This window comes from Corylus avellana, chromosome ca10 (genome assembly GCF_901000735.1).
Source record: "Corylus avellana chromosome ca10, CavTom2PMs-1.0".
NCBI lineage: Eukaryota > Viridiplantae > Streptophyta > Magnoliopsida > Fagales > Betulaceae > Corylus > Corylus avellana.
Window position 1 is genome coordinate 22,624,457 of NC_081550.1, and position 17,940 is coordinate 22,642,396.

Here is a 17,940-nt window from a genome sequence, read left to right on the forward strand (position 1 = left end):
TATGTCATTAGCGTCCAATTTAGTGGACGCTAATGCTCTTGTAGAAAAAAAAATAATAATAATAATAAAACTACAAGATCAATAGCGTCCACATAGAGTGGACGTTGATGATGGATCAATAGCGTCTACTTTCAAAGTGGACGCTAATGCTCTTGTAGAAAAATAAAACAAAATAAAAAAAGAAGATTATAGGTTCAATTGAACATCTAAAAATGACAAAATGTCCTTTATACCCTCATAACTTTTATAAAATTATACATTTTTCTCTTAATTTGAAATTAAAATTAATTTTAAAAAATGAAAAAAATAAATTAATTTAAATTTATTGTAGTCACGCAACAAACTTGGCACAAATTGAATATTCGATTTAACATCCGATCGATCTTAGTGAATTAGTTCGATTGATCGTGATAAGATCAAATGATCGATCAAACTTGAAACAAATTGAAGGTTCAATCGAACATCCGATCGATCCTTGTGAACTAGTTTGATTGATAGCGATAGGATCAAGTGATGATCAAAATTGAAACAATTGAAATTAAAGGTTCGTTCAAACATCTAATTGATCCTAGTGCATTTGTTCGATCGATTGTGATATGATCAAATGATCGATCAAACTTGAAAAAATTGAAATTGAATGTTTGATTGAATATCCGATCAATCATAATGAATTAGTTTGATTGATCGTGATAGGATCAAATGATTGAAACAATTGAAATTGAATCTTTGATCAGACATCCGATTGGTCCTAGCTAGTGCATTTATTCGATCGATCATGATAAGATCAAATGATTGATCAAACTTTAAACAAATTAAATGTTCGATCGAACATTGAATTGAACTCTAAGCATTTTATATTATAGTAGTGCATTAGTTATATTGATCGGGATACAATCAATAGAACTTGACATGATTGAATGTTCAATTGAACATCTGATAAGATCAATTCCGATTGATACGAGTACAATATTAGTCTGATTGATCGTAATGCAATCAAATGATTTATTAAACTCTTTGGATTTTGTATTATCTTTATATATTAGTTATATCAATAGTGACAAGTTCAAGAATATTACACCCATCGAACATCGAATTTGATGCAATATCCCCCTCCATTTGGGTTTGGCGTTAAAATGTTAAATTACTACATATCTTAAAAATTTAAGCTAATAATTAATTATAAGATAAATATCACCTTAATGATCTTTTATACTAAAAATGTATTAACTTTAAATTTGTAGTTAATATTTTAATAATAAAAACATATTTAATATTTTACTCATCGAACATATAATTTGACGTAATATCTCCTTCCATTAGGATTTGGCGTTAAAATGTGAAATATATATTATCTTAAAATGTTAAATTACTAATTAATTAAAAGATAAATATCACATTATTAATTAATTATAAGATAAATATCATGTGAATTATCTCTTACCCTTAATTTTAATTAACATTATTTAAAAAAAATTAATTTTTTTTTTATTATTATTTTTTTTAAAATTTTCATGGTGACGTAAAAATTTTTCTCTTGTTAATTTATGATTAACGATTATTATGCAGTTAGCAGTGAAATCAACCCCTATTCTTCTTTCATCACTACTATTTTTACTTTTATGCATTTATTTTATAAAAACAAAACAATTCAATCTTTTTTCTATTGAGTTATATTTAATCTTGACAAGCTTAATAATAACACCTTTGCAGTCCTTGAGGTTCGACACCCTCAATATAGCTTTATTATACAAGGATTCGTCCTATTGTGAGTGATTATTTTATTATTAATATTTTTTCACATAAAAAACCCACATCACCCAGGGAGCCATCTGATCATTATGAAGGACATGATTCATTTCATTTTTGAGGAGTTAGACCATGCCTAACTCAAATCCATGTGGGAAGGTGGCAAATCTATTAGTAAGGAGATGATAGAAATGATCTTTATGCCATATTTGATTAAGCGTAGGCCTTAATTTTTCCTAAACAATTAGGAGTGATTTGTATTATATTTTGATGACCGGTGTCAATCAAAGCTTTCTACTCTAACCCTTGGTCAACCGGTCTTCAACCAATTATGAGTCGAGGCTCTATGATTGGATAAGAATATGACCCCAAAATAATATAAAATTCAGCAGCAGCTAATAAACACTTCAACCACAAAGAAAACTCATCAAACAATCAACACAAGGATTTTGTTGATGAAATAGAAACCCTTTACTTAACTATTAAAAAGAGCGGTTGAGTCAAGTCGGAATCTTTAAATCACATTCGACCCCACCTCCGCTTGTCGTATGATTACGATCTTCATGGTTTGAAATTGTGTTGTCAGCAAATCAATGGTCAGAAGGCTAAAATTTGCACCCCACACCCCCCATAAATAACTTCTTTTACCAATTAAATTTAGCTACCGAAGCTTAGAAGAAAAAAAAAAAAAAAAAATTTAGTTACCGACAAACACTAGTGGATTTTGTGCTTCCATCAAAAGTATATTTACATGTATAAGGGGATTGAGAAACGCCCAAAGTTCATAGTGATACTATACATAATGATTTTTGGAGCCAATAAAACGAGGCTACTAAATAAAAAAGAAAATGATAAAAAAAGACAAAAAGTAGCCACTATACATACCGTGCACAATAAATGCATTTTACAAGGGGAAAATACCCAATGGGTGTATTGGTAATGGCACAATTGTATCTGCATTTCCATTATGGCAGTCCAAAGGACCTATTTATCAAAACGATGTTAAAGGCTCTTTGCCCATTGCTTTGGTAGGGGACAATGCCAAGTGCAGTAGCAGCTGCCAGGGCTTGTGATGAACCGATCTTTCATAGGAGCAAGTACTTGCATGCGCGCCACTTCTAAGCTACTTGATATTACTTTGATGCAGAAGATGCCCACAGCCCCAGCCTCGCTCTTTCCCAAGTTCAAAGGTAGACAACAAAATCTGTAACAAGTTTTCTGCATCTTCCTCCCTTGCCAGTTCCAAGTTCGTCTGAAAAAGTGGAACAGTAGTAGGAGGATTGTTCCATCGCACAGTCTTCATTCCACTGCTTTTTCTGGGATGATGCTGGTTCTGTCTCAATAAGGTATCTGCACTGCTTCCAACAATATGTACCACTCCTTGATCCGTATCAGCATGTATTACACTCTCCAAACCAATTTCTGATTCTATCATCCATTCGGGATCAGCAGCAATGCCCTGAAATTCAGGCTTTCCCAAGTCCACCAAACCGAGGCAACTAACAATCAACACAAATCTCTCTGTGATCATGACAAATTTACCAGCTTGTTTAAGTGCTTTGCACATGACTAAGACCTCATCCTTGAGCTTCGAGCCATTATCAGCTTCCACAAGTACTGATGTTCCAACTGCTTCTTCCCAAGAGTAAGGTCTTAGGGGAAATTCCTTGCTTAGAGGCCTTGGAAGCCGGGTCCTAAACCGCTGTGGCCCCGTTTGATATAGCCTACTTCTGTTTCTGATACTTTGTGCAGTTTTTCCAGTAACTTCAAGGATACTAGCTGCTGGTTTCGCCAAAAGTCCTGTAACTCCTAAAGCTATTCCTGCACCAAGAGATACACAGCAAGAAAGCACCGTCAATGCTGAGGGTAACACCAATCATCTCTGCAACTCGAGTGATTATATCTTTGTCATTGACCCCTTAAGATGCTCATGATTTTAAGGGTAATTGTGGTAGTGTTTATATGTTGCACAGAGATTACAGCATCCTAGTAGTCCATTACCTGAGAGGACACCCGGAAGGCCATGTTTCTCAGCTCCTTTAATTGGTGATTGGAGAAGACCAGTGAGTCCCTGGAATTAACAGGATAAACTCAATTCAATAAACATCAATAAGACACAAATAATATAGTGCATGTATTCTCATTTGAAGAAGAAGCATATGATAACATGTATTTGTTCAAGTTATTTGAAGATTTAATAATCTCAACATTGGAAAGCACACCGTGCATAACTTATCAAGTTCAAACTCCTAATGTATAGGCCATTCTCATAAGAGTGTATAGGAACTCAATTTCCTGTAGTAGTTCTTGTGTACATGCAACCCCGGCCCTTGCAACTTGCTCATTTGCACCATGTCAATTTTGACTTTTGTTTCTAATGCAGGAAGCGAAAAGCTCCTGAAAAAGCAAACTTGAATACCAAAATGATTTAAGATTATAGTCTAAATTTGATGTAAGGCCTAATTAATTCCCTCCATAGGATACTTTTGTTGCTACCAAGTCTTAGTTTCAAGTTTCTTTATGCTATGATTTCATATTACTGAGGTTTTCTCTAGTTTTAAGAGTCGGGTTTTCTGTAATTTTAACATTTATGGACATAGACTATACTTTTGGTCCATTGGTCTTGTTTTGGATTTCTATGTTATTAGGTTATTATTTGTAGCTTTCACTAGATATTTAGTCAGGTTTAGTATTGAAAACCAAATGGAGTCTAAATCCTATTAGATTTAAGCATTAGATACCTGTATATAAGGATGACCAATGTGTGTATATATATAAAGCTTATGATGGGGGAGAAACAATTAGTTCATGCGAACTATTTAATGCTATTCTTATTGCAGAAATTTGATTCCATTATTTTTTGCTGTTGCCCTTTTGTTTGATGGATATGCATATTATTCATGTAAATATGAATTTTTGCATTCTATCCGTTGATCACTTGAAACAAATTTTTAATTGTTAATAGTGTTTAACATACTTTTTTATTTATAATTTTATCAGCTTATTTATTGTGTGACAAACATGAGTAAAAAAGGTCAAAAGCAACGTTGCTGCTATTACAGATACTCAAATAAAGAAAGTAGTTTGGACTGAAAAAATGCTAGAAGATTATCTTGACATATGTATTACTGAGATTCATGCTGGTAACCGCCCAGGAACACAATTCAATAGGACAGGATGAAAAAATGTGATAGATTAATTTAATGAAAAAACTGGAAAACAATATTGCTATAAACAACTAAAGAACAAGTGGGATAGTTTGAAACAAGAGTGGAACATTTGGAAAAGATTGATAGGCAAGGAAATTGGCCTTGGATGGGATCCAGTGAAAAAGACAATTGATGCGCCCAATGATTGGTGGGAAAAAAATTGCAGGTACAATATTTGTACTTATTTGTTTAAAGGATTTAAAAAATGTTTTATTATTGATTTTTACAAATACCTAAATACAAGAAGTTCCAGAAGCAACCAAGTTTCGCACGACAGGTTTGGCTTATGCTATGAAGGTGGAAATATTGTTTAGAGATATAATTGCCATCGGGGAGGGATCTTGGGCACCATCCATAGGGTTGGTTCCTAATGATATTAGTGGCATAAATGCTGCAGCCGTAATGCTTACTGAAGATGACAATGTTGTAGAAGGTTTAGATGTTTTGGATGATGAACCAAATCTCAATACACATGGCATTGATGATATTCCTGCTGATTTAGATACGCGGGATAAAAAAAATAAGAAGTTTGGTCTTGCGGTTCAATGTAAGAAAATAAAGAAATGAGTTCAAATCGTTAGTCAACATTTGAGTCGTATTTGTGATGTAATAGAAAGTAAGAATACAGTGACATCTAAGAGCTACGATAAACCTGGATGTAATATTGAAGAGGTTATGGAAGTTGTTTGAGGGATTGCTGAAAGAGAAAATGACATTAACATCCTTAAGTTTGCAACAGAGGTATTTCTTAAGAGATCACATATAGAGATGTTTGTGACTATTAAAGAGCCATGGTTGCAGATTGAATTTATCAAGTAAATAGGAAATAGAGAAATTAATCGTTGTAACATGGAATAATGTTGTTATTTTTTAATGTTGTTTTGTTATGAACTATTTGAAAAGCTATAAGGATTTATTTGAATTTTATTTATTTATTTTTATCTCTTTTTCTTATTTTTATGGGTGCTTATATATTTATTTTGTGTTTATTTCTTTATTTTTTCTCCTTACAGACATGGATAATAGTGATTATAGCACTCAAGATGATACAAGTGATAGTGATTATGGTGAAGAGGAAAATGAAAATGAAAATGATGTTTTTATTCTAGCAGCTGCAGCAGTAAAATTTGTTGAGAACTATTATAAGCCATATATTGCAAAGGAACCATGTAGGACCTCTTCTCAAACATATTATAAGTGGGTTATGAAAATTTTACAAGGTAATCCTGATAGGTGCAAACAAAATTTCAGAATGGAAATACACGTATTCATTTACTTGTGTAAAGAGTTGAAGGAAAGATATCATTCAAGAGGTACTAGGAAATTAACTGTTGAAGAGTTGGTGGCTATGTTTTTGAATACTTTAGGCCAATGGTTTTGGGAATAGAATAGTGCAAGAAATGTTTCAACATTCAGGAGAAACAATTAGTAGACATTTTGCTAGTGTTTTAATGGCCGTTTCGAGAATGACGATTGACATTATTAATCCTATTGATAGGGAGTTTACGGGTGCTCCAAGCAAAATTCGTGATGATGAGCGGTATTGGCCATACTTCAAAGATTGTATTGGAGCCATTGATGAAACCCATGTGCCAGTTAAAATTTCTCCATCAAAACAAATACCATATATTGGTAGAAAAAGTACTCCTACTCAGAATGTTATGGCTGTTTGTGATTTTCATATGTGTCTCACCTTTGTTTGGGCTGGATGGGAATGTATAGCATATGATACACGTATTTTTTTGGAAGCTATTCGAAAGGAAGAATTACGATTTCCACACCCACCTAGAGGTTTGTATTTAATAAAAATAACAATTATGAATTATACATGAAAAAATATACTTTTCAATATTTTTTATGACCGTTATTCGTATATTTTTTGCAGGAAAATATTACTTGGTAGACGTAAGATATCCTCACATGAAGGGATACATGGGGCCATACAAAGGGGAGTGGTATCATCCACCAGACTTATGTCGTGGAAGCCAACCAAGGGGTATGCATGAAATTTTTAATCATGCACATTCATCAATTAGATGCACTATTGAAAGAACATTTGGAGTTTGGAAAAATAAGTGGAAGTTATTACATTGCATGCCGAATTTTCCTTATGATAAACAAGTAAAAATCGTGGTGACGTCTATGGCTCTTCATAACTTCATTAGAAAGCACGCAATAAAGAATGCTGAGTTTTAACCTTATGCTGATGATGATGATTTACTACCTACTGACAGTATAGGTGATCACGAAGCACAAGATGAGTCAAGCATACAACAATCAGAGATGTCCAATGAAAATTCTATGAACATTGAGCGTGATCATATTGCTAATCTACTTATGACCTGTTAATGTTTTATTTATTTTTATTTTTTTAATGTTGTTTTGTTATAAACTATTTAAAATGTTGTAAGGATTTCCTTGAATGTTGTTCTTTTTTATGTGTTAAATACTTTTTAACACTTAAAATGGTTAAATACTTTTTATGTGTTAAATAATTTAAACAATTTAAAAAAGAAATAAAGAAAATGATTGACATCACTTTTTATTACATATAAGTACCAAAGAAAGAAAACGTTGACGTTTTGTTACATAAACCATTACAAAATAATTTTTACTTGTGAAAGCTAACATTAAACATTTTTATATAAAAAGGTTAGTATAAAATGGAAAAAAAAAATCATTACCAACCTTAGGCCTTTATTGAAAAACGTGTAATGATTTCATGTAAAAGGACATATATTTGGTGGGACATGTAATGATTTTTTTTCAGCCTATACTAAAAAAAATCATTACATGTCCTTTATTGTCATTTTTGCAACTAAAACCACTTTTTTAGTTTTGTTACCAAACATCAGTAACATCAAAAAAGCACATAAGACATGCAGTTACCAAACATGTAAACAACTTTTTAGTAATAGCACTTTTGCCAAAAGCTCTATATCCAAAAGCTCTATTTTCCATCGCAATCCCGAACAGGCTCTTAAGCTATTAAAAACCTTACATTTCCTAATATTTTTCAGCCTTCTCCCACCAAAACACCAACCCTAGCTATGCCAAAACCCTAAAACTCTGCTACCAAATAAACACTTTGTAGCCTAGACGGCTTTCATTACTGCTGTTCTATATCAATTCTGGAATGGTGCAGGCTTTAGTACCAAAATGGTTTAAAATTATGGCCTAAATTTGACGTAGGGTTTACTCAATACCCTCCATAAGCTACTTTTGTTGCGATTCAGTGATGCAGGACAAATGCCGTGTACCAAATAGGATGTAGGAAATTCTGGACAGCAACTTGTTTTAGGATTTAGGAAGAGCTAGAGTTAGGGTTTTATAATGCTAAAGGTGGACAAAAGTTTGGGAGCGGAGGGTTTCTTACTGGAAAATCAAACTATGAGGAAAACTTGAGTCATAAACTGCTGTTCTGGGTGCCGTGAAAAGTAACCGAGAACAAAATTAACTTCTTGGGTAGTTCAGAAGGCATTTGATGGATTGGTAGTTTATGAATTCTAGATAAGGATTTTTGGTGAAAGATCAGAACATAATTCACACAAGGTTTAGTTAGAATTGGATTGAATTCACACAAGGTTTAATAAATTTCCGGTAAAAAATCTTTACTTTTTTGCAATCGCTCCGTTCTCTCTGTTCAAAATTTTGAAATTTTGAACAGGATAAGATTTGCTGGCGGTGGCGCAGTTGATGCTGTGTGCTAGGGTTCGGCGTGCTAGTTATGGAACGCAGCTTCTCTTTTGAAGCTAAAACCTTTTGTCTTTTGGCAAAGGTTGGGTGTCCTAACCTTCGTCTGGAGGAAAGGAGAAAAGGATTCGTGGGGTATATTTTTGCGAGCATTCAGTGTTCGTCGTGGTTGGTGGATATGGTGGAAGCGGCGATTCAGGCTCAGGTGAAGGAAGAAATCGCCAAATCTTACCGTGAGGGTGATAAGGCCACGATGGTCCACGGGGGAGGTAATAAGGCCGGAAGGTTCTTGGAGGTGTCGGTGTTGGCTGAGGGTGGTCGCAAGGGAGTCATTTGGCTTCCGAAGGGACGCTTTGGGAGGGGCTGGCGGCGTTTTGCGGGAGAGCTTCGGCAACTGTTGGCGTCCCAGTTCAAGTTGTCCTGTACGGCGGAGCATGGGGTTCCATCTTCGGTGGGGCTTCTCATGGATGCTCCTTCTTCGGGGGTCGATTCCTGAAGGTCTTTTGTGAATGTCCTTCAATCTACTCCGTGTGTCGAGGCGAGAGCAGTAGACTACAAGGTGAGTTACTCTAGGTCTCTCGATTTGTTTCTGGGGTCGTCTTGCTTTGAATCGGAGTTCGACGGTCTTGGGTTGCGTTCTGCCGTGGACTGCTCTGCGTTGGAGTGCTTGCCTACTCCTTTGGTGGTGCGGCTGGGTTTGTGAGTTCGAGGAAGAAGAAGGGTAAGATCGGTATTAGTGGGTTGTTGAGGCTTCTAGGGCAAATCCAGCGTAAGTTGGACCGGGTCCGTGTTGGGGTTGCCTCGAAGCCCAATCGTTGGAGGAAAAGAGTCCGTTTTTTGGGCATAACCAATTCTGTTTTGGGTTGCGTTTTCGGGCCGGTCTTTGAAATAGGGTCGGGTCAAAACTCGGATTCGGGTCAAGACTCGGATCCGGGTCAAATCCAGAATCCGGATCAAAACTCGGATCCAGGTCAAAACTCAGTTCCGGGTTCTGAGCTGGGTTCGAATCTAGAATTTTTCTCGAATTCGTTGCCTTTGGAGCTTGCTTTTGCTGTTGCGTCGCTTTTGGTGCCTTCTCCAGGGCTTCCTCTGGTCTCTGAAGCTGCTTTGGAGCCGTTGGCTAGGTCTGCTTTGAGTTTGTAGGTTACGGTTTTGGATTCCGGCGATGGGTCTTCCCCGGCGGAATTCTCTCTCTCCAGTGCGAGTTCTGGGCAAGAATGCTGGGTTTGCCGGTGATGGGTCTTCTCAGGGGGCTGCTTTGTTGTCGGATCCTGGTTTTTCTGTCCCTTCTGCGGAGGATTTACTAGCGAACCCTTTGCGCAGGGACTGGGAGGTTTATTTTTCTTCGGTGCCTGAAGCCCACCTGGGTGCGCCTGTGTCTTCGGAGCTTTCAGATTCGGTGCGTCTTTCTGTTCTCAAAGAGGCTTTTTCTGTTCCTTGGGAGGGGACTTCTCGGCGAGCCCTCTTTGCAGGGATAGGGAGGTTCCTTTTTCTGGGGGGGAGGAAATTCAGGTTGTTCGTCCTTCTTCTCCGGCGAAAGGTTTGATTTGTCATGGGTTCTTTGGTCCGAGAGCTATCTCTCCCTCTCCGGTGGTGTTGAAGGAGTCATCCTTGTCTTCTAAGGGCAAGGACCCTATTCCGGAAGTCTCTCCCACTTTGCCGATGGAGGTTCATGTAGGCTCTACTGCCTCGCCTACCTTTGGGGTGGATGAGCGGGGTCTTCAACCCCCTGCTGCTGCCTCTTTGCTCTTGTCTCAAGTTTGCACTTCTCTCTCGACTACTTCCCTTTCCGATGGGGCGGCTGAGATGGGTAGGAGTCTTAGCCGTCCTTTTCCTCGCATGACAGAGAGTGGTACTCCCATTTATTCCTCTGTTTACACGTCCCAACTGTGGTATACCCGGAGGGTGAAGTAAAAAGTCGCAAAGCAGTTGCATAAGAACAAGGTCTTGCTTGCTGAGGTTGTGGTTGATACTTCGGTGGAAGGGGAGGAGGGCTATTCTGATAGGGTGATTGATGCGATGAACCTTGCTCCCGTAGTGGGGTTGTCTTGGGGAGGTGAAGACAAAAAACTTAGGGACCTTTTTTCCGACATTGATAAGATGGAGCCCGTGGTTGAAGCTTCTGCTCCCAAGGTTAAGGGGATGAGGGAGCTCTAAAATCTGGATTGCTCCATCTCTCCGGTGAAGGGCTAGCGTCGGCGGGGATTTTTGGGGTCGAAAAATGCTTTTTCCTTTCCCCCTGAGGTGCACTAGGGTTTTTCTTGGGTGTTTGGTTGGATTCCTTGTTTTTTTTCTTGTGTTCTTAAGAGGTTTTTCTGGGTTTTTGGTTTGTTAGGGTGTTTGGTTGGGTTCCTTTGTATACTTTATTGTGTACTTAAGCGGTGCTTTGCATTTTTTTGATATATACTACATTACTTAGCAAAAAAAAAAAAAAAAAGAAAAAGAATTGGATTGAAATTGCGGAAAAATTAAAAGGGGAATAAGAATAATCAGAAGAACAAAGATTTAGGAATCACACCTGGTTTTCCCAAGTATCATACCTATGGTTTCTTGAACATCACCTTACAAAAGATAGCATCAAACAAATCTTAAGAGCTATTATTGCTGGAAATTTCATAAATGTCTTCTCAATTGAGTGGAAACCATTACATCCATATACAAGTATTTAATGCATAACTCTAATAAGAGTAGGACTCTTTTAAGGCATAACTAAAGAATTAGTAAAACCCACAACTAAAAACCAAACAATACAATAAAAACCAAAATAAGACCCAATGGACCAAAATTACAGCCCATCTCCATAAATCTTAAAATTACTAAAGTACTGCCAACTCTTAAAGGTAAAAGAAAACATTAGTAATATGAAACCAGCACGTTTATAACAAAAAGAAACTCAAAACTAAGGTTGATAGCAATAAAAGTAGCATAAGAAGCGTATTGGTTAGACCCTAAATCAAATTTAGATCTCAAATTAAATGATTTGGTATTTAAGTTGCTTTTCCGAGAGCTTTGAGCTGCTTGCATCAGTAGACAAGCATCCTTGACCTAATGTCCTACATCAGTTTCTAGTGCAAAATAAAATTTCTGAATTTTTGAGAAAATCAATAAATGAATAAAGACAAATCAACAAATAAACAACTAAAAGAAAATACAATAACTAATTTCTAATAATTGAGCAAATTATAAAATATATAATTGACTTTCCACTACTTTGAAGTTTATATGACATTTTGATAAGAATGTAATGAAATTGTTTGAATTCTAACTGTGGCTCTGGAACAGATCACTGTAGTTTCGTTCAAATTTAGAACTCTTAAACTTTTTCAAACAAATAAATTTGTCCTATACAATGCACCAACAGATCCACTTCAAATGAATACTTCAAGGAGACTTGCACTATGACAACTACCAAGCATGATTGACGTACCTCTAAAACCTCATTTATCACACCTTTACTATGAGAAGCTGCACTCATCTGTTGCTTTTCCATCCTCGAAACAGCCTGGTCATCAAATGTAAATGCAACAATACCCTACAAGCAGCAGAAAATACAATTACTATACATATAATATAGAAACTGATCTTTGGAAGCATTGAAATGTTTATCATAGGAGATACCTTTTGTGCCGCTTTACTGAACTGAGTGGCAGCATCAGTTATAGCATAGACTGTGTTACTTAAAAGACTAGTGCTGCCTTGTGCCATGCCAGTAATAAGTCCAGTAGGGCTCTGCCAATAGAAAAAGATAGTGTTCAGCAAGCAGATAAAAGATACAAGCTCCAACCATCCATATGCTATATACCTGCAAAATACTCCTGGCCGGCATTGATAAGAAATCCCTGATGCCAAGCCCCAAACTCCTAGCAAATCCCATGGGATTACCAATGACACCAGCAGAACCAAACACCTGCAAATAAACGAATTACAAGCAGCATGAGAAGATTGTCAAGGGGTTGGCTCAAGTGGTGAAGTCTTTGGACTTTGGTGGAATAACCATCAAGTCTAAGGTTTGAATTTCCTTCGGTGCAAATAATTCATTGGGGCTACACCCCTGGCGAAAGCCAGATATCAATTTGTGTGGTGGGAATGCGTTACACAGGTCTGGGGGTTTATCTTTTAAGGGTGGGTACATGAAGTGGCCTTGCCTTGGCGGGGTTCCCCGTCATATAAAAAAAAAGGAAAGAGCAAAGAGCAGCGGTAATATAAAAGCATTATGAATGTCCTTTCCCTCACATTCTTATAAGCCACCCAACCACATTAGCTAGTAAAGTTACTTTTCTTTCAAAATCCAGAAAATATGGATTCTACAATTGATATAAATATAAAAAATTTAAAATCTAGTGAGTATAAGAAATGTCTCTCTCTCTCTCTCTCTCTCTCGTAAAAGGGAGCGCGTGAGGTGAGTGACAGCGCGCGAGTAGGTGCGGGGTGGTTTCCTTGCCCAACTCTTGGCTGGTAGCAGTCGTATGGGAAGAAGAATGGGGTATATAGGGTTTTTTTACGTGGAAAAGAAGTCATTTGAGTTCAGGTCAGATGTGCGAGGGGGTGGTCGCTTGGTGGAAAGAAGTAAAGGTGTTTCTCGGTTGGTGATTATGGCATGGCCGACAGTGTTCTGGTTCTTATTGTCATGGGATAACTTGACACAAAACGCTAAGACACATGAGAATTGGAGGACCTTCCGGTTCGGTAACATTGTTTATGTGATACAGAGAAGCAATAACTATGGGAATTTCATGGAGTTTTCAGAATATGTGGGGGGTGGAAGGAGAAGCTTCGTTATCACATTGGAGGGAGACGAAGGAAAGGGCTGGAAGGAGTGCCGCATGCAAATACTGTGGCTGAAACAACATTATGAAAAGCAACGATCAGAGTGAACGCAAGTGGGTAAGGTTCCCGGAGAGGCACCTGCAGGGAACATACCAAAAGGTTTGCAGGGAATCCATGGAAAGTGGTCTTATGCGGTGGTGGTGGTGGGTAAGGGGCAGAAGCAGGAGGCCGAGGAGGGATTGGATCTTTTTGAATCTTTTTGTGAGCAGCTCAAACCTCTTGTCAACTGTCAAGTAGACTTATTTTTGTAAGAGAGTACTCAGGTCGAAGCCACGTTGGCGTGTGAAATTCACGGGATCTGACCCAGCACGCCACATGTCAGCCGCGTCAGTCAATTACGCTCCGACCAGTGGACAAGAGCTGTCGCCAATAAGCTGCCCCGTACACCCAGATGAGGCAAATAAGGCCGATATAGCCAGTGGGCAGTCTCGGAAGTGTAGCAAGGGGGAGCTGCTGCGGGTTGAGGCAAAGGCCGGAAGCATGAAGTCAATGCTAGCAGGTCCCCCAGTCATCCGAGAGGGTACAGACAAGGCCGGCTAGGCTATTGGGCAGAAGCGGGAGCCCAATGAGGGAGATCTATTGATCGTTGAGGTGGTCGCTGGTAGCTCGGAGGTGGAGACGTCAGGTTCGGGCAGAACAGTACCAGAGTCAAACGAAGGGCAGGTTGAGCAAGTTACTGTGAGGGTGGCTGCACAGGGGAGTACTGTTCTAAACAGGGCACTTTGTGACGTAGACTAGGAGTGAGGGTAAGGGGGAAAAGCTGATAGGGGTAACTCTGACTAAAAGGGAGAAAAACCAAGACTACAAATGAGGGGTTTAGACCAGGATCCTAATTATATGTTGTTGCAGTTTGCAGGAAAGGTGAAAGGTTTAGAGAAACGGTGGAGGCTAGTTACTGTTACAATGACCAAAATACACAAAACCCTAATAACTCTCACAAACCCAAATAATTTGGGAACAAATTCCACTCATCCCAGTTTAACCTTTGCAAGAAGATAAGGACATTCTTTTTTCAAAGAATACCACCTGAACAAATATTCTATCCTTTGTAATCAATTAAGAAATATTTGAAGTTCCAACCAAAACAAAAAAGAAAATCTCAATACCTAATTCCAATGTGATTCTAGAAATTTTGAAAAATGAACTAAGCAGGAGAAAACTTTTAACAACAAAAATCAACCTCAAATATTAACACATGTAGTTAGACATGAACTTCCGTGTGGAAAGTATAACCATTTACACTCTTAATTATGCTGCATTCTTTGCACTCCTTATCTTAATGAACAACACTATTATTTGACTTATCAATCATGAATAAAGCAATAACAATACTAAATAATATGAAAACTGTAATAAAAGTGAGCTTGCTAGATAACTATTAAAAGCTTACCTTGTACATCTCATGAAGAAGTTGCCTAGTGTAATGCCTGATGACGATCTCCTGAATGGACTCCCAGCTAGCCATGTGATGTGCAATGGTTAATTGTTTAAGATGAATATGTGCTCCTTCAACATCAGCAAGAGCCATAATACCTCTCTGTAATTAATTATTGCCATAAGTATTCATGGTTAAATGAAAAGGAGCAGTACATATAAATTCAAAGAAAGGCCAAAAAAGAAGAAAAAGAAAAGGTTACTATTTAAAAACCACCAAAATGGTAGAAGATAGTTTTGTGAGAAAATTTATCAACACATAATGACACAAAAAGGACAAAGTTGATTATTATATATTTAAAACATCTTTCATTTAGTTGTAAAGTGACTTAGCATAATGACACTAACCATAGCGCCATAACCACTTTCACGAAGGAACTTGGTTGAACAATAGTATTTCGAACTCCCAAACCCCCTTAGATATTGAAGTATAGACCTTGGACCATTTTACTAAGTGAAAATTTGAACTCTTCATCGACACTGACCCACAAGAAATCCTGTTGTAACTTCTCCATAAGATTAGAAATGCCAATGCCAACAGGGAGGTGAAAAAGAGATGAAATATGGAGGAAAATTACACAAGGTGCTCTTAATCAAAGTAAGCCTATCGTCCTTAGACAAATAGTCAAATGACGCACTATCTTCTCAAATAATGCCATTCCAAATAGATTTGGCCTTAAAAGAAGCTCCCAATAGAAGACCCAAATACTTTTTTTTTTTGATAAGTAATAATGATATAAAGCAAAGCGCAGAGGGGCACAACCATATACACGGGAAGTATAAAGAGAGCGCCTAAGAGGGAGAGAAATGAAAAAGGAAATAAGAAAAACTAATCTTTAAAGGAGCAAGCTAAGCGGCCGTCCAAGAGTAAAGAGTAAAGTAGAAAAGATGAGAAATTTCCTCTACAGTCCTAGTGGAGTTCTCAAAACATCTAGCATTTCTTTCATTCCAAATACACCACATAAGACAAAGAGAGATCATCTTCCACACTACCGCGCTTCGAGAACGTCCTCCCGACCACCAGCAATCGACCAAGTCCCTTACCCTGCAAGGCATGACCCAATGCAACCCAAACCAACTAAAAATGGAGTGCCAAAGAGCACTTGTGATCTCACAGTGGAGAAGAAGATGATCAACTGACTCTCCTGTCTTCTTGCACATACAACACCACTCCACTACCACAAGGTTCCTCTTCCGCAAAAAAAAAAAGATACCATGCGACCCAAATACTTCAAAGGCAAAAAAGATACCATGCGTCCAAGAATATGAGCCAAACCTTCTACATTATCGACATTGCCAATAGGACCAATTCCAATTTAGCCAAATTAATCTTCAAACCAGAGACAACTTCGAAATATAACAAGAAGCAAAGCAAATAACAAAGGTGACATGGATTTGCCTCAAAATATCAAAGTGTCATTTGCAAAGAGAAGATGAGAGATGTTAAGCACATTGACACGCCTAGACCCCATAGGAAAACCTGAAAAAAACCCCCAATCATTGTGGTAGAGATCATTTTACTTAAGCCCTCCATAATAATGACAAATAGCAAAGAAGACAAAGGGTTCCCATGTCTCAGGCTACTAGAAGTGTTGAAATAACCCGTGGGAGTGCCATTCACCAATACATAAAAAAGCTCAAAAGAAATACAATGTGCTATCCAATCACACTATTTATTCCCAAAACCGCATCTCCTCAGCGTTTACAACAAGATTTTTCTATCTTGTGTCTATTTTACTAAGTAATTTGTAATCCCAATTGCTCTGTGATCGCATGATTTTTGATGTATTTAGTTTTTCTAAATCTTTTCCCACACTAACCACCGCCATAAGTCCAACCAATTATCTCAATCTATGCAATTGGCATTCTCATTCCTAAGGTCGAAAACCAGTTGAAGTTTTCTCTCTCTCTCTCTGTCTCTCTCTCTCTCTCACATCTCATTCTTCCTTCATCATCCAAACTTGTTAGCTTCGCACACAAAATAAGAAATTTTCATGCCCAAAGTTAATTATGAGAGTTTGAGGCTCATGTTTGAAAAGACAGCAGAAGCTTTGTGTGTCTATAGCTTAAAATTCCTTTCAAGGAACGAATGAAAGCTGTCTATATAGATTACCTACTATGCCTATTCATGTCTGACATCCCCACATACATGGACCAATTTTTCATCTTTTATAGCTGATTCCATGCATCCAACAATTAGAAGATCTTTTGACAGATTTGACAAGTATACTCAACGTGCACCTAAAAAGCAGTACTTGATTTCAAGTAACAGAAACACAACCCAAAGTCTTATAACCTACCTGTCTAGTACATATAATGTTCATTATATAACATCACACTTTTATTCTGGCTATCAACCTACCGTAACTCTCCTCCATGAGGGCTTGAAGAAAATAATTTTCATAAATTAGACACCATTTCTAGGAAAAAGAAATGGTACTTACGTGAAGAAGAGATTCTCCTGATGTAAGAATCCCATTTCTGAGCATCCATGGAGAGCTGGAAAAGCTGTGCAAGAGATGTTTATAATAATAAAGGGCTTAAGTAATAATATAGGAGATATACGCGATATAGCAAATGCATCCTCACTGTGAAGGACAATGGAGTCACCTTAAAGTTAACTTGATGGGGGTCACGTCAAATACTTCAATATAGATTTTCTGCTGTCTTCTAGCCAAAAGATAAATTTTCTGCCAAGGAGCTCCAATTGGAACTACTGAAGGTAGTGATAGACTGTCTCCATTATTTTCATTGAACACGGGAACATTCATTGAAAGAAATTGGTCCTCCCTTCCATTCAAAGACTCACATCTCTGAACATGGGTCAAGGATTCCTTTACCAAACCTGTATCACAGATATGAGGATGCGGTAAAGGATCAGAAAATGGCAAGCCTCTACTCTGGAACCTTGAAGAAACATTTCTGAAGAAGCCAAACAAGCTTAGTATCACTTCTTGCTCAAGCTCAAGGTGGAAATCTGCTACTCTGCAAGTATTAAACAGTACATAATAAGCACCGAAAGTATTAAACT

The 17,940-nt window shown here is 37.5% G+C and overlaps 1 protein-coding gene across 3 annotated transcripts in view; it reads right to left on the minus strand.

The window, feature by feature from the left end:
- Positions 1-2,426: 2,426 nt before the first annotated feature.
- LOC132163636 (uncharacterized) overlaps positions 2,427-17,940 on the minus strand; it is an 89,282-nt gene continuing 73,768 nt past the window's right edge. For all 3 annotated transcript variants that reach the window (XM_059574003.1, XM_059574002.1, XM_059574004.1), the window contains 8 exons: positions 17,520-17,894; positions 17,354-17,417; positions 14,866-15,012; positions 12,451-12,555; positions 12,267-12,377; positions 12,076-12,180; positions 3,748-3,817; positions 2,427-3,567 (listed from right to left, as the gene is read on the minus strand). In XM_059574003.1, coding sequence (XP_059429986.1) covers positions 2,870-3,567; positions 3,748-3,817; positions 12,076-12,180; positions 12,267-12,377; positions 12,451-12,555; positions 14,866-15,012; positions 17,354-17,417; positions 17,520-17,894 — 1,675 coding nt within the window. In that variant the 3' untranslated portion in view covers positions 2,427-2,869. The remainder of the gene's footprint in view (positions 3,568-3,747; positions 3,818-12,075; positions 12,181-12,266; positions 12,378-12,450; positions 12,556-14,865; positions 15,013-17,353; positions 17,418-17,519; positions 17,895-17,940) is intronic.